Source organism: Aquarana catesbeiana, linkage group LG09 (assembly GCF_042186555.1).
Source record: "Aquarana catesbeiana isolate 2022-GZ linkage group LG09, ASM4218655v1, whole genome shotgun sequence".
Taxonomy (NCBI): Eukaryota; Metazoa; Chordata; class Amphibia; order Anura; family Ranidae; genus Aquarana; species Aquarana catesbeiana.
The window spans coordinates 61397329-61411408 of NC_133332.1; the positions used below are offsets into that span (position 1 = coordinate 61397329).

The window sequence follows — 14080 nt, forward strand, 5'->3', positions numbered from 1 at the left end:
GAAGGCCACTCCCAGTCCTGTGCAGGATTCAGTGTACAGGCTGATCCAGGAGGCTTCGGCGTCCCTCAGAGCCTTCCCCAGTCCTGAAGAGGCCTTTGCCTGCATGGCTGCCACCAAATTGCTGGGCATGCAGGAGGGCCAACGCAAGATCTCTGAGGACCTGATTTATAAAGTCCTTCGTAAGGGGGAGAGTGGGGAACTGACACACAAGACGGATGTCATGGAGAGGGACCATCATCCTCCTCCTCCTCCTCCTCCTGCTGCCACAACTCCACCACCACAGCCAAAGCCTGTAAGGAAGCGTGGAAAGAAGACCTGAGAGTGATGACCTGGGTTCAGTCTGGTCTGACAAAAGCTGCAGTCTCTCGTATGACCACAGCCTGGGGACACAGATGTCATCTGCTGCTTTCCGGATCTCTGGGACTTCTGGACCAGACTGCCCTCCCTTAGATAAGGACTCCTCAGGCCACCAATTTTGCTTTTAAATAATTGATGTCTGCCCTGGGGGTCCAAGGCTTCACCCACTTCTGCAGTTTCTCCAGCGTTGCCTCCCTCTTTGTTTATAGTTGTGACCCCTTAATAAAATATTTTTAGGGAAATTCTACTCTCCTGTGTGTGTTTTCATCCAAAAAGGACAGTTTGTTGGTGACGATTCAGGTACATTTCTAAAGTACAATGTGAAATTAACAAGGGACAACAACACCAAACAATCTCCTACAGATTAAATAGAACAACATATCAATGGTGTTGTGGGAACTTGTCACAAAAAACACACAAACATTTTCGGGAGTACTAATCAAAATCACCAAAAAAAAATAAAAAGAGAAACACAAAAAAAGATTCTACATTAAAGTAAAAAAAAAAAAAAAAAAAAATATGTTGTCAGATGTGAGAAATCAAAATATATTGAGGGAATCCCGATAAATAGTAATGAAAAAAGTTTGTGAGAAGTGTGTGTGAATATGAGCATCAAAACGACTTCATTCTTGTCACATTATAAAGAAGAAGAGAGTGCGCTGTATTAAACCATTTTTTACATTGCAGCGTGACGAAAGTGCTTTATCCATTACGAACGCTAAGTTTACCAGAACGAGCTGTCCCGTGTCGGAATTTCTTCTGAGCATGCGTGGCACTTTGTGCGTCGGAACAGGCCACACACGGTCGGAATTGACGCGATTGGATTTTGTTGTCGGAAAATTTTATCTCCTGCTGTCCAACTTTGTGTGTCGGAAAATCCGATGGAAAATGTCCGATGGCGCCCACACACGGTCGGAATTTCCGACAACACGCTCCGATCGGACATTTTCCATCGGAAAATCCGACCGTGTGTATGGGGCATTAGAGACGTGTCAGCTGTTGGCAAAGAGAATATTTAGAATAATCACGAATATGATCATTTCATTTTTAGTTCTAGCCGTATATGGCTATGGCTATAGTCTGCTGACTAATAGATTTGAAATAGTATAAAAACAGAGTGACACTTCACTTCATCACGCACGACACACACACGACACACCACACACACACAACACATGTCCTTTACTCACACACAGAAGGACTTCACTACTTTTTCACATATACAAAGAAGGACACACGCATCCTTACACTGAAGAAGACATTTTGTTTACATTAGGCCTAAATACAGCCTACCTCACAAACAGCTGCTAGAGCGGACATCTCTCTGACATAGAAAAGCACCAACGGAGCTGAAAACATCTCTTGAACCTTTTTGATACAAGTTTTTGTTCCTATTATCTTTTGTTTTACTACATCAAGCTGTAAGAAGAATTTAACTTTGTATATATTTTCAAGTTGTTGCCAAGTGTGACCAAATAAACTCACACTTTGTTTTAAGACAGTCTGGCTACTGAACTTTTGAACAAAACGCCTAAGACACTGTTGACATAACACGTGTCTGAGAAGAGAAGGTTTTTACACCCTCTCTACATTACACAATAGATAAAAACACTCACATTTGAGTTGCTAAAAACCAGCATGTAAAGTAGTTTCATCCGCGTGCTCTTGGGGGATGTGGGTGTCACAGGCCAGTAGGGGGGTTCCTGGGATGTGAGTCCTGTGACCTGGGTCCTGGTAGCTGTTCCAGTGGTGCCGAGGGTCCTCGGAGCATAGCCTGAAGGAGCATGCATGCTCCGAACGTGAAGCACCGCCCACCTCACCCTGCTCCCAGAAGTGAAGACGCAGGTCAGCATGGTGCTCCACGGAGGATCCATGATCGACATCCTGGCCGCCCTGAGGCTCTGAGGACCCTCGGCACCACTGGAACAGCTACCAGGACCCAGGTCACAGGACTCACATCCCAGGAACCCCCCTACTGGCCCGTGACACCCACATCCCCCGAGAGCATGTGGATGAAACTACTTTACATGCTGGTTTTTAGCAACTCAAATATGAGTGTTTTTATCTATTGTAATAAATATTTTTAACATACATGCTGCACTTAGAGGGCGCTGTCCTTCTTTCTCTTTTTTATTGTTCCAGAGCTTCTTCTAGCTTTTATAGACTGGCTGCCTTCCATTTATTCAGCATCATTTTATACTTACATGAACTAATACCTGAACTTGTGAAACATTAACTACCACCACCAAGTTCCCCCTCACAGGAACCCCCAACTCACCCCCTTACCCCACCATTTTTAGTTATATGTACTCGGCTACCTCCATTGTGCGCCATATTAACCCCTTGATCGTTTATTTATTTCCTCTTAAGATGACAGAAACATGATGTGGGATCCATGGGAGAACCGAGGTATAAAGCTTCAGTGGATAGTCAGACCAGTAGGTGGTTAAAAACTAGAAAGTCAGCCAGAGACAAGACAAACACAAAAAGAGATACATGAGTAAGAGAATGGATGTGGCGCTTTGCTACAAATCCAGTAATAGCCATTAGCCTGCAGGGGGTCACCCTTTCAAGCTCATTTTACCTACCATTTTACCTATTAAACATGGAAACCCAGACAAGCAAAACCAGGATCCACAAATGGAACACAGACTGTATTAGGCATATGAACAAGGGAAAAGGATAAAGGAATGAGAGGTGATGGCTGGAGTGTGCTGCTGAGTCAAAAATGCTGCTTGCTGCCAGAGTTTGTGCTGCTTTATGCCCCGTATACACGGTCGGATTTTCCAAAGGAAAATGTTCAATGGGAGCTTGTTGTCAGAAATTGTGACCATGTGTAGGCTCCATCGGACATTTTCCATTGGAATTTCCGTCACACAAAATTTGAGATCTGGATCTCAAATTTTCCGACAACAAAATCCGTTGTCGTAAATTCCGATCGTGTGTACACAATTCCGATGCACAAAGTTCCACGCATGCTCGGAATCAAGCAGAAGAGCCGCACTGGCTATTGAACTTCATTTTTCTCGGCTTGTCGTACATGTTGTACGTCATCGCGTTCTTGATGTTCGGAATTTCCGACAAGATTTGTGTGATCGTGTGTATGCAAGACAAGTTTGAGCCAACATCCGTTGGAAAAAATCCATGGATTTTGTTGTCGGAATATCCGATCATGTATTATGCCCCGTACACACGGTCGGACTTTGTTCGGACATTCCGACAACAAAATCTTAGGATTTTTTCCGACGGATGTTGGCTCAAACTTGTCTTGCATACACACGGTCACACAAAGTTGTCGGAAAATCCGATCGTTTTAAACGCGGTGACGTAAAACATGTACGTCGGGACTATAAACGGGGCAGTGGCCAATAGCTTTCATCTCTTTATTTATTCTGAGCATGCGTGGCACTTTGTCCGTCGGATTTGTGTACACACGATCGGAATTTCCGACAACGGATTTTGTTGTCGGAAAATTTTATCTCCTGCTCTCCAACTTTGTGTGTCGGAAAATCCGATGGAAAATGTCCGATGGAGCCCACACACGGTCGGAATTTCCGACAACAAGGTCCTATCACACATTTTCCGTCGGAAAATCCGACCGTGTGTACGGGGCATTAGAGTGGGGCTGTGCACTTGTTTAGAGGCTACTGCTGTCTGAGGGACCCAGCGAGCTGGAGGAGAGAAGCATCACTAGCTTAGAAGAAGATTGTCGCTACAGAGTCCAGAGTTGCCACCAACGCCACGGGGATACATCAGGAGCAGGAGAATTTATTTTTATTTATTTATTTATTTTTTTAAAACTATTTTGGGACAGTTTTCCTTTTGATAATGGAAAGAAATCAGGAGATTTACTATTTACCACCAAATGAAAGCTCAATTTGTCCTGGAAAAAACAAGGTATAATCCACCTAGATGCACAAAGTAGTTGTGGTGATATGTACAGTTTTACTAATGCCGTGTACACACGATCGGACTTTCCGGCAGACTTGGTCCGGCGGACCGGACTCCTTCGGACAATTCGATCGTGTGTGGGCTCCAGCTGACTTTTTTTCCCATAAGTTAGACGGACCTAGAAATAAAACATGTTTCAAATCTTTCAGACTTTTCAAAAGTCCGGTCGAAAAATCCGCTCGTCTGTATGCTAGTCCGACGGACTAAAACCGACACTAGGGCAGCTATTGGCTACTGGCTATCAACTTCCTTATTTTAGTCCGGTAGTACGTCATCACGTACGAATCCGTCGGACTTGGGTGTAATCGTGTGTAGGCAAGTCCATTCGTTGGGAAAGTCCGTCAGAAGTCTGCCGAAAGTCCATCGGATAGACCGTCAGACCAAGTCTGCCGGAAGGTCCGCTCGTGTGTACGCGGCATAACATGTCAAAGCTGCAAAATTGTGCTTAGACATTTAGGTTTGTTTTACTCTTAGGCATGCAGGGGTTCAAATGGAGCTTTAAACACAATTTTTCCACCGAAAGAAATAAAACTATGAAGTTTTTCTCTTACAGATCCCTCACCTTTTCTATTTTATTGCTTGATCTGTAAAGTCTCTGCAGGCATGCATGCACAGTATCTACCTGGTTCCTGCAGATAAGAGATTCTGGGAATGTAATTTTTAAACTTGCTGATGAGGTTAACGCCTATGTGTACATAACAAAGACACGTCACACCAGATGGTTACATACAGTAGACATGTGCAGAACGAAAAAATGTGTTTTGTTTTGATTCATTATTTACATAAATTAATTTAGTTAAATTTGTTTAATTTGTTTTTGGAATTCATTTTATTTATTCAAATTCAAATTCCTTTCAAAATTCAATTTATTCTATTTAAAATTTTGGAAGATGATTATATTATTTCTATTCCATTCTATTCTATTGTTTTTTTCTATTCTATTTTTTTATTTTTTATTCTGTTCTTTTCTATTATATTCTATGCTTTTCTATTATATTCTATGCTTTTCTATTCTATTCAAATTTATTCTATTACAAATTAGAATTTGGAAAAGGGTTATATTATTATATGCTTTCTGTCCTATTCTTTTCAATTGTTTATTCTATTATTTTATATTTTATATTCTATTTTCTATTATATTCAAATTAAAATGTATTCTATTTGAAATTTAAATTTCAGAAGATGGTTATATTCTGTTTTATTCTATTCAATTTTTTATTCTATTCCTTTATTTTCTATTCTACCCCTTTTATTTCTATTCTATTTTTTTTATTTCTATTTTGTATTCAGTTCTGTTTTATTCTATTTTATCATATTCTTTTATTTTCTATGATATTCTATTATAATGTTTTCTATTATATTTCTTTTATTCTCTATTCTATTCTCTTCGGAAATTCAAATTTGATTTGAAGATTATTCAAATTTAAATTTCATCCAAAATTTTGATTCATTAATTTGTATTTGTTTAAATTAGTTACTATTGTAATTTGGAAGTTCAGATACATCCGGCTTTACGAATACTGAAAAATTTGGCCAAATTTCAATTTGGAACTAAACGAATCGCACATGTCTAACATACAGTACCTTTGACTTACAAACAGAACAAATGATTAGCAGGTCAAAACGAGCACTTGATGATGGCATGGTTTTTGTTTCCAATTTAAATTAACCTTAATTTCATCAATTTTTTAGTATATAGAAATTTTTTTTAACAAAGCTATTATGTGAACAATAGCACCAAAGGTGGTAAAACAACAAATAATGTATAAAGAGTAAAGGTAATACCTTGTATCTCTGGGTGTTTCAGCATTATTAAGAAAGCATATCTCAGAGTACTACTTGTAGTCTCTGTACCAGCAAAGAACAAGTCGAGTACTGATCCCAATAGGTTTTCCTCATGATATTCTGTATTTGGGTTATGTTTCTCCTGAAAGAAAGACACACAATTGTAGGTAGATGTCTATATATGCATGCGTTTATTGTATAATATACACACACGCATACATAAATAAAAAAGCAGCCATGATACCTACAGTTTAAGTACAGTATATGATTACTGCCTTAGGTCCTCCCTAGTGGTTATCTGTGTATTAATCTAGGTTCACATCTATGCATTTTCTAGTGCACCTTTAGATCTGCAGAAACATACTACAGTCCATTTAATGTTATTTCCTATTGGTCCCATTCACATCTGCAATGCATTTTTTGGAGGGGTGCAGGAACTTGTTAATACGCAGCAAGGTGCATTTATGGTACAATAGACTTCAATAGAACTGCATCAAAAATATATATACATACGTTTTTTACGTGTTTTTGCAGATAGACCCGAAGCAAAAACAAAAGTAGGTGAAGGGCAGGCATGACTGGGCTAGCAGGGGAGTACAGGAGCTATAGGGTTAAAACTGCATGGTCGAGTGTTAGGTAGTATTACATACCTTGATTGGTGGGATGGAAGTTTAGTGATGGGACAGCAACAGTGTCAAGGGACGAAAAAATCGTCGATCTCTTAGAGGCAACGAACTATGAGAAAACTTCCCACCCTCCCACCCTGTGAATGATAGACTTGTAGGTGGTTGTAATGGCATGGCGGTTGGGGTCTTTGGAGGCGTCCACATTTTTTGTGTAACATCAGAGTAAGGACCCGTGTATGGTATGGTGTCCTCTGTGTAATCTCAGTTAACGGTGGGTTAACTGGGAAATTGTGGAAATGGAGGTGTCTGCAGAAATTTGGGATTGTCCTCGACACGGTGTACTTCGGCTGAGGACCTTTAAATGGTTCTGCAGACACAAATTTGTGGTTGGTACATTAGTGCTTCCAAGGATCGACAACCTTGGTCATTATCGTTATAAACATTCCTTTGAACAGAAATATAATATGTTTTTAATTGTTAATAAATGGCCGCTATGGTCAATTTTTACTCCAAAAGTGTGTTGGTCTTATTATTTAGTTATAAGAGGCAGGTGGGTTTTACTGGGTCATAGTGGTCTAAGGCTGGATTCACACCTACGCATTTTTAGTGCTTTTTGCATTTTGCAGATTTGCACTACAGAACGTGTTCCATAGGAAACCATGTTAAATGGACTGTAGTACAAATCTGCAAAATGCAAAAAGCACTAAAAATGCATAGGTGTGAATCCAGCCTAGGGAGGCAGGTTATTTACAACATTTGGTATGCCTTAGTCATGTATCTTCCTACATGACAACAGACACGTCCTCCTAACGACAGCAATACATAGCTTGCCATTGGCAAAACACATTAAAAATGCATAAAAACACATGAAAAACATGCCACAAAAACACAGCAACCAAACAAGCATAGATGTGAGCCTAGCCTTAAGCCAGCCATAGATGATCGAATTTCATCCGGCCATTGATTGACTTCTGTATAGTTGGATTTTTTGCATGCGATTACTTCAGGTGGCTAAAGCCACCAGCAGTAATCATCATGCTCTGCTGGGCGGGAAGGCTCCCCACTGGCAGAACACAATAGCTCTGTGGGAGCAATTCCCCCACCATCACTGACTGTGTTGATGGGGGAATCAAGCGATTTTTCTTTCCTGCAACCCATGGTTGCAGGAAAGAAAATCACATCATCTATGGCTTGCCTTCGGCAGGAAGTCAGCAACCTTGCTGAATATCTGCAGATCTTTAATTAATTACAAGTTCAACAGATCCCATCAACGTATTTAAAAAATTGTATTTCCATGCACAGTTTGTCTGCCATCTGAAAATATTCTATAGGTTATCTGCTAAAAGTATTTTTACTACCTAAAATATTACTGGCTCCAATTTTTCTCTAGACCCAACATAAAAGACAAATGTTTCCCGATCATTCCATCACCAGTTTCAGTCAATTCCTAGACTCACCTTTTCCATATTTATGAGGAAACAGTCTATGAAGTCCTGTGGATTGTTCTCATCCAGAACCTCTCGGTGGGACTTCACTGTCTCCCTTACAAATGCCCTCAGCTTTTCAGAATTCATAAACATTTTCTGATGGGGTCCAGGAAGTTTGCTCATCAGTTTTGGGAACATAGCTAGGATCTAAAACAAAAATGTGTTTTTAATTTAGAATGTTAAGATTTGATTTAGACCTGCTCTGAATTAATTTCACAAGATACAATAAGTCTCAATGTTGGCACTCTCTCTGTAGGGTGTTATGTCATTGGATACATTGGATTGGATGAATTATTAGATTCTATTCAGGAAGGTTGATAGACTTTTGGCCAGTTTTAGGCCAAGTGTTTGGTAGAAATTAATCCAAGATATCACATGCACACCATGTTTAGGTAAACAGACAGGACATTTTAATGTCACCAACTGAAATCCATAATGTTTCAAGGCCACTAAGGGCCTCTTTCTCAGGCTAGATTCACACATGTTCTTTGCAAATTTCCCCTCAGTTTTCACTGCGAATTTCCAAAGCAGCTATTCAGTGGTTCAGATGCAAATTTTTGGAGCTGGTGGCCACCAGTGTCTACCTTTAGCTGGTTGCTAAGGAGCAGGCTGGGAAGCTGGCCTCCACGTCCTTAACAACGGATGACTCATCAGCTGTCAGCGGGGTTACCCACATGATTACTTATGCGCTGCTATGTAAATTGTGAATAAAATTGTGCAATGAGAGGAACCGCTGCACCACTGTCAATAGTAAACCACCTACCACTCAAAGTGATTACACAGAAAAATGAATGGTGTGCTGTTCAAACAAATAAAAACATGAATACACAAATAGATACCTTATACTGTTCCATATAACATTGTGCTCAGTGATACCATACCCATTATACAGTGAGATGTTGGTGATAATAAACATTCAAAGGAAAATAAATAAATAATTTATAAATAATAATTTATTTTCCTTTGGATGTTTATTATCATATCTCGCTGTATAATATGTATGGTATCGCTGAGCACAGTGTTATATGGAACAGTATCTATTTGTGTATTCATGTTTTTATTTGTTAGAAAAATGAATGGTGCGCTGTTTAAAGGAAAAAAACCAAAAAAAAAAAAACTTGAAAAAAACCTTTTTGGGTCTGGTATGGATTTTGAGGGGAACCCCCACACCCAAATTTTAAAAAATAATGGCGTTGGGTCCCCTAAAAATCCATACCCGGCTCTTATCCGAGCATGCAGACAGGCAGGCCAAGAAAGGAGGACAAGTGAACAACCCCCCCAAACCATACCAGGCCACTTGCCCTCACCATGGGAGATGCTTTTGGCCGCCCCCCCAACCCAAAGCATGTTGTCCCCATGTTGATTGGGACAAGGGCCTCTTCTCCACAACCCTGGCTGGTGGTTGCGGGGGGCTGCGGGCAGAAGGCTTATTGGAATCTGGAAGCCCCCTTTAACAAGGGGGCCCCCAGATCTCGCTTCCTCCATGATGATGGATCTACACCGGGGGACTTTATTAAAAAAAAAAGGACTTGTCAAAAACTCGTGTTGTGTCTTTACTTTTTACACTTGTTTGGTGAATGGGTAGGGGGGCAGGATCTGGGGGCCCTTTGTTAAAGGGGGGCTTCCAGATTCCAATAAGCCCTCCGCCTGCAGACCCCCACAATCACCGCTCAGGGGTGTGGGGAAAAGGCCCTTGTTCCCATCAACATGAGCCGAGCCCCCCAACCACAAGGCTCCTTCCATGTTGAGGGCATGTGGCCTGGTATGGTGCAAGAGGGGTAGTGCTCGCTCGTTGTACCCCCCCCCCTTACCTGGCCTGCCAGGCTGCATGCTTGGATGAATGTCTGCTATGAATTTTTGGGGGGGGGATGCCATTTTTTAAAAATGTTAGCTTGGGGTTTCTCTCAAAATCCATATTTAAAAAATAATGGCATTAGGTCTCCCCAAAATCCATACAAGGCTCTTATTCAAGCATGCAGCCTGGCAGGCCAGGAAAGGGGGGGGGGGTGAGTGAACACCTGCCCCCCCCCGAACCATACCAGGCTACATGCCCTCAACATGGGTAGATGCTTTGGGGTGGGGGGGCTCTGGGGACTGGTTTAATCTCAAAAAGTCAAGTACAGCCAGTTGCTAGTTCTTGCAACAATGGTCACCCAGCAGTTTCTGCTGCTAACCATAGATGCGAAGATGGATTCTAAACCAAAATAACATGGATCAGGTGACAATAATTTAACTTTTCTCAGTAGACTTTAGACATTAAAAAAGGTATCATGGGTTTATAAAATGAACTTCAATGGCAAACACATTGTAAATGTCCACAATTGTATTCCTGCTTTGCCTCTATATATTCACCTGACCAGTTCTGGAGTTTATACCATTGGAGATCTCTCTGATATATTTCAGAAGGGTCATAAACTTCTTGTCCTCATAGTCAAATCTCTTTCCGAACACAACAGAGCAGATCACATTGGAAACGGCTAATCCCAGCAGATATGTTGGGTCAAATGGAGTGTCTGTTGTGAAAGAGAAAAAGCTAGTCATTCTTTAAAGGGATATACAACCATATAAGCTTGAGCTGAAGAAGATGAAAGCAAGTGCGCAAAACTATACAAAATTCCTGAGCACTACCAGTCGGCAAGAGGACCCATCTTTGTTTTTACTTTAAATCTAGTAACAAGGCAAATCTGGATCATATACAGAAAGAAGTCAACTCATACAACATTCACAAAATGCATTTAACTACTTCAATACTGGGCACTTTCACCTCTTTCCTGCCCAGGCCAATTTTCAGTGCTGTCATACTTTGAATGACAATTGCGCTGTCATGCAACACTGTACCTGTATGAATTTTTTATCATTTTTTCACACAAATATAACTTTCTTTTGGTGGTATTTAATCACCACTGGGTTTTGATATTTTGCTAAATAAACAAAAAAAGACAGAAAATTTTGAAAAATAAAACGCATTTTCTTTGTTTCTGTTATAAAATTTTGCAAATAAATAAGCATTTTTCATAAATTTAGGCCAAAATGTATAGTGAAATAACCCAAATCAGTGTTTATTATTTAGCCTGTAGGAAAGTTATAGAGTATGGTATATACTGCATCTGAAAATCAATCAATCCTGATGTACTGATGGCCTATCTCATTTCTTAAGGCCCAAAATGGCAGGACAGTACACATATCCCCCAAATGACCCCTTTTTGAAAATTAGACAGCCCATTGTATTTAGTAAGAAGCATGGCAAGTTTTTTAAAAGTTGTAAATTTTTGTCACAATTTTTTGGAAAATTAAGACATTTTATTTATTTTTGTACATTTTTTTTACATGCTGTCACCAGTGCAGTCCAGAGTTATCATATAACTAGTATGGAGGTGATAAGGGACACTGACTGGTGACAGCACGTAAAAAAAAATATATATATTGTTTTTTTATTACTTTTTTTTTTACATTCTTTTTTTTACATAATGTGATTGCTAACAGTGAATAGCACTATTTCTGAAATAAACCCATTAATTCAATGTTTACTATTGTGATTAGCTGTGATTGGTACAGATGGGCTGTGATTGTCCTTGTTTGTATAATGTGATCACTGTGACCAACCACAGAGAGCAACACAAAGTACCCAATAAATGACATGAATGGAAGTCATTCAATGTGTACAATTGCCACGTGATCTGCTGTGATTGGTCACCCCAGTCACATGGTACCTGTAGCTGGCCTCAGTGGTCGACATACTGTATTTAGCCACAGAGCGGCCCGTTTTGGGAGGATGTCATTTTACTATAGGCTGGGTGGGAAGCAGTTAAAGGAACTGGTAATCTGCCAAATGATCAGATAGAGAATAATGCCTAGTACACATGATGAGAAAATCAGACAAAAAAATACCGCTTTCAAAACGATCATACGATAATCTGATCGTTAGTACACAGCTTTTGAGAGCTGATCACTAGAGTTCATGCAAAATTATCCAGGGACAAGCATGAAAATTTTTCTTGTACGATACCAGAACAAATGATTTTTGTTCAATAAAAACAGAATTCATCCAAAAAAAATTCAGTGACCAAGACTGCGCATGCTCGGAAATGAAAGTATACATTACAATACAATGCAATGCATTACATCACTTCTGAAGTTGTATTCTGTCGTAACTTTAGCAACTTTTTCATTTTCGATATGAGGCTAGCATGCAAAAAATAAAACGAACAATCGTTCATTTGATATTCTCATCGTGTGTATGAGGCTTAACTGTAACTTGCAATTTACTAAACCCGGTGCAGAGTCAGAAATAGGGATGGGCTGAATGACTCCCTGTTCGGTTTGCACCAGAACTTTCGAACATCGTGAAAGTTCAAAACCGAATAATGAACCCCATTGAAGTCTATTTTGAAGGCTTATATGCAAGTAATTGGGCATACAATGGTTATGGGGGTCCCCTTAGTCTACCTGTAAAGTGGCACATCTGTACTGTGTATAGAAGCTACTGCAGAAATAGTTGCATTTATAGAGCCAAAAAAATGACATTTTCCCTGCAAGCTTTCTTTATTTTGTAAGCAACGGCTTACTGAGCCATTTTGTATGATGAGGCCACAATGTAGTGCACTTGGAACAGGATTAGAGATTATTTGGACAAATTCTGGTGTCTCTTCCACAGACTTTGGATAGAAGTAAAAGGGGCAAAAAAGTTGGTCCACCAGACGAAAAGGCAGAAGTTGACAAGCTTGCATTTAGACTCAGGGCATGTGGATGGCAGTGACTGTATTTTTTTTTTCGATGCCACAGATGGGTCAGAGAAATTTGCCGGTTATAGTCTACAGCTGGTGGTGTGCTGATGGCAGATGTGCTGCAAGGACCTGGGACACCCTGCGCTATACTATTGTTCCTGTCAGTGGAGGCTGCTGAGAGGTCATGAGGTATAGCATGGGCAGACTGAGGTGAGTGAGGAGAAGGAACAGATTTGCACCCCTTTTGTGTGGCTTTCAGGTGCTCTTGCCAACAAGTGGAAGTTTGAATGTCTTGTCAAGCATGTGGTACCCAAATGGCTGGTGTTTTTGCCATGCTTGATGTGCTTGAGACAAAGTTTGCAAATTGCAACAGTGCAATCGGCTGCACATGTGCTTAAAAAAAGGCCCAGACAGCTGAGCTGTGGGAAGTGGGCCGGGAGATAACAGCTCCACAATGTGACGGAATAGGGTGGCTGCTCTCTACTTTTCCATGATGGCTGCCTTATTGGGTTGCCTCACCCTTACTTTCCTCCTCTGCTCTATCCAGCACCCAAGTCGAGTCAGTTATTTTGAATGGTGCTAATTGTCACAGAGCAGAAGCTGCACTGACCCACATCTCTAATTTAGATAATTTAACAAAAATTTTTCACCCTGGAGTGGCCCCCTATTATTCCCCTCATGTGCCCTGAAGCAACAAATATCGCTGTGGGGAAAACGAGAGAGACAATTGGTCTGGTGCCCAAGCCAATTTTATGGGAATAGACCTGATACTGAACTCCTATCTATCTATCTATCTATCTATCTATCTATCTATCTATCTATCTATCTATCTATCTATCTATCTATCTATCTATCTGTCTGTTTGTCGCTTCAGGACACACAAGGGGAATAATAGGGGGCCGCTCCAGGGCGCCCTTTGTGACTGACTCCCTGTTGGGCCTTTATGCGCCTTGATCTGCAGTCTTTTCTCTTTGGACCGGAATGGGTGGGCTTGTAGCCGCAGCATGCTCCTAGCATATTTTAATTGGATGCAAGATATCTTGAATGTTTATGCAATCTGCATGGTTAGTGCACATACAATTGAGAAATGTAACAATTTTTGATAATATGCTTGATTATCACGATTTTGCAATGCATATATTCTTATACT

At 40.5% G+C, this 14080-nt stretch overlaps 1 protein-coding gene across 2 annotated transcripts in view; it reads right to left on the reverse strand.

Annotated features, from left to right (window-relative positions):
• Positions 1–14080, reverse strand: part of LOC141107722 (cytochrome P450 2C8-like) — a 73565-nt gene that overhangs the window by 25065 nt on the left and 34420 nt on the right. For both annotated transcript variants that reach the window (XM_073598642.1, XM_073598643.1), the window contains exons 4-6: positions 10559–10719; positions 8177–8353; positions 6094–6235 (exon numbers count right to left, since the gene is read on the reverse strand). In XM_073598642.1, the coding sequence (XP_073454743.1) occupies positions 6094–6235; positions 8177–8353; positions 10559–10719 (480 nt within the window). The remainder of the gene's footprint in view (positions 1–6093; positions 6236–8176; positions 8354–10558; positions 10720–14080) is intronic.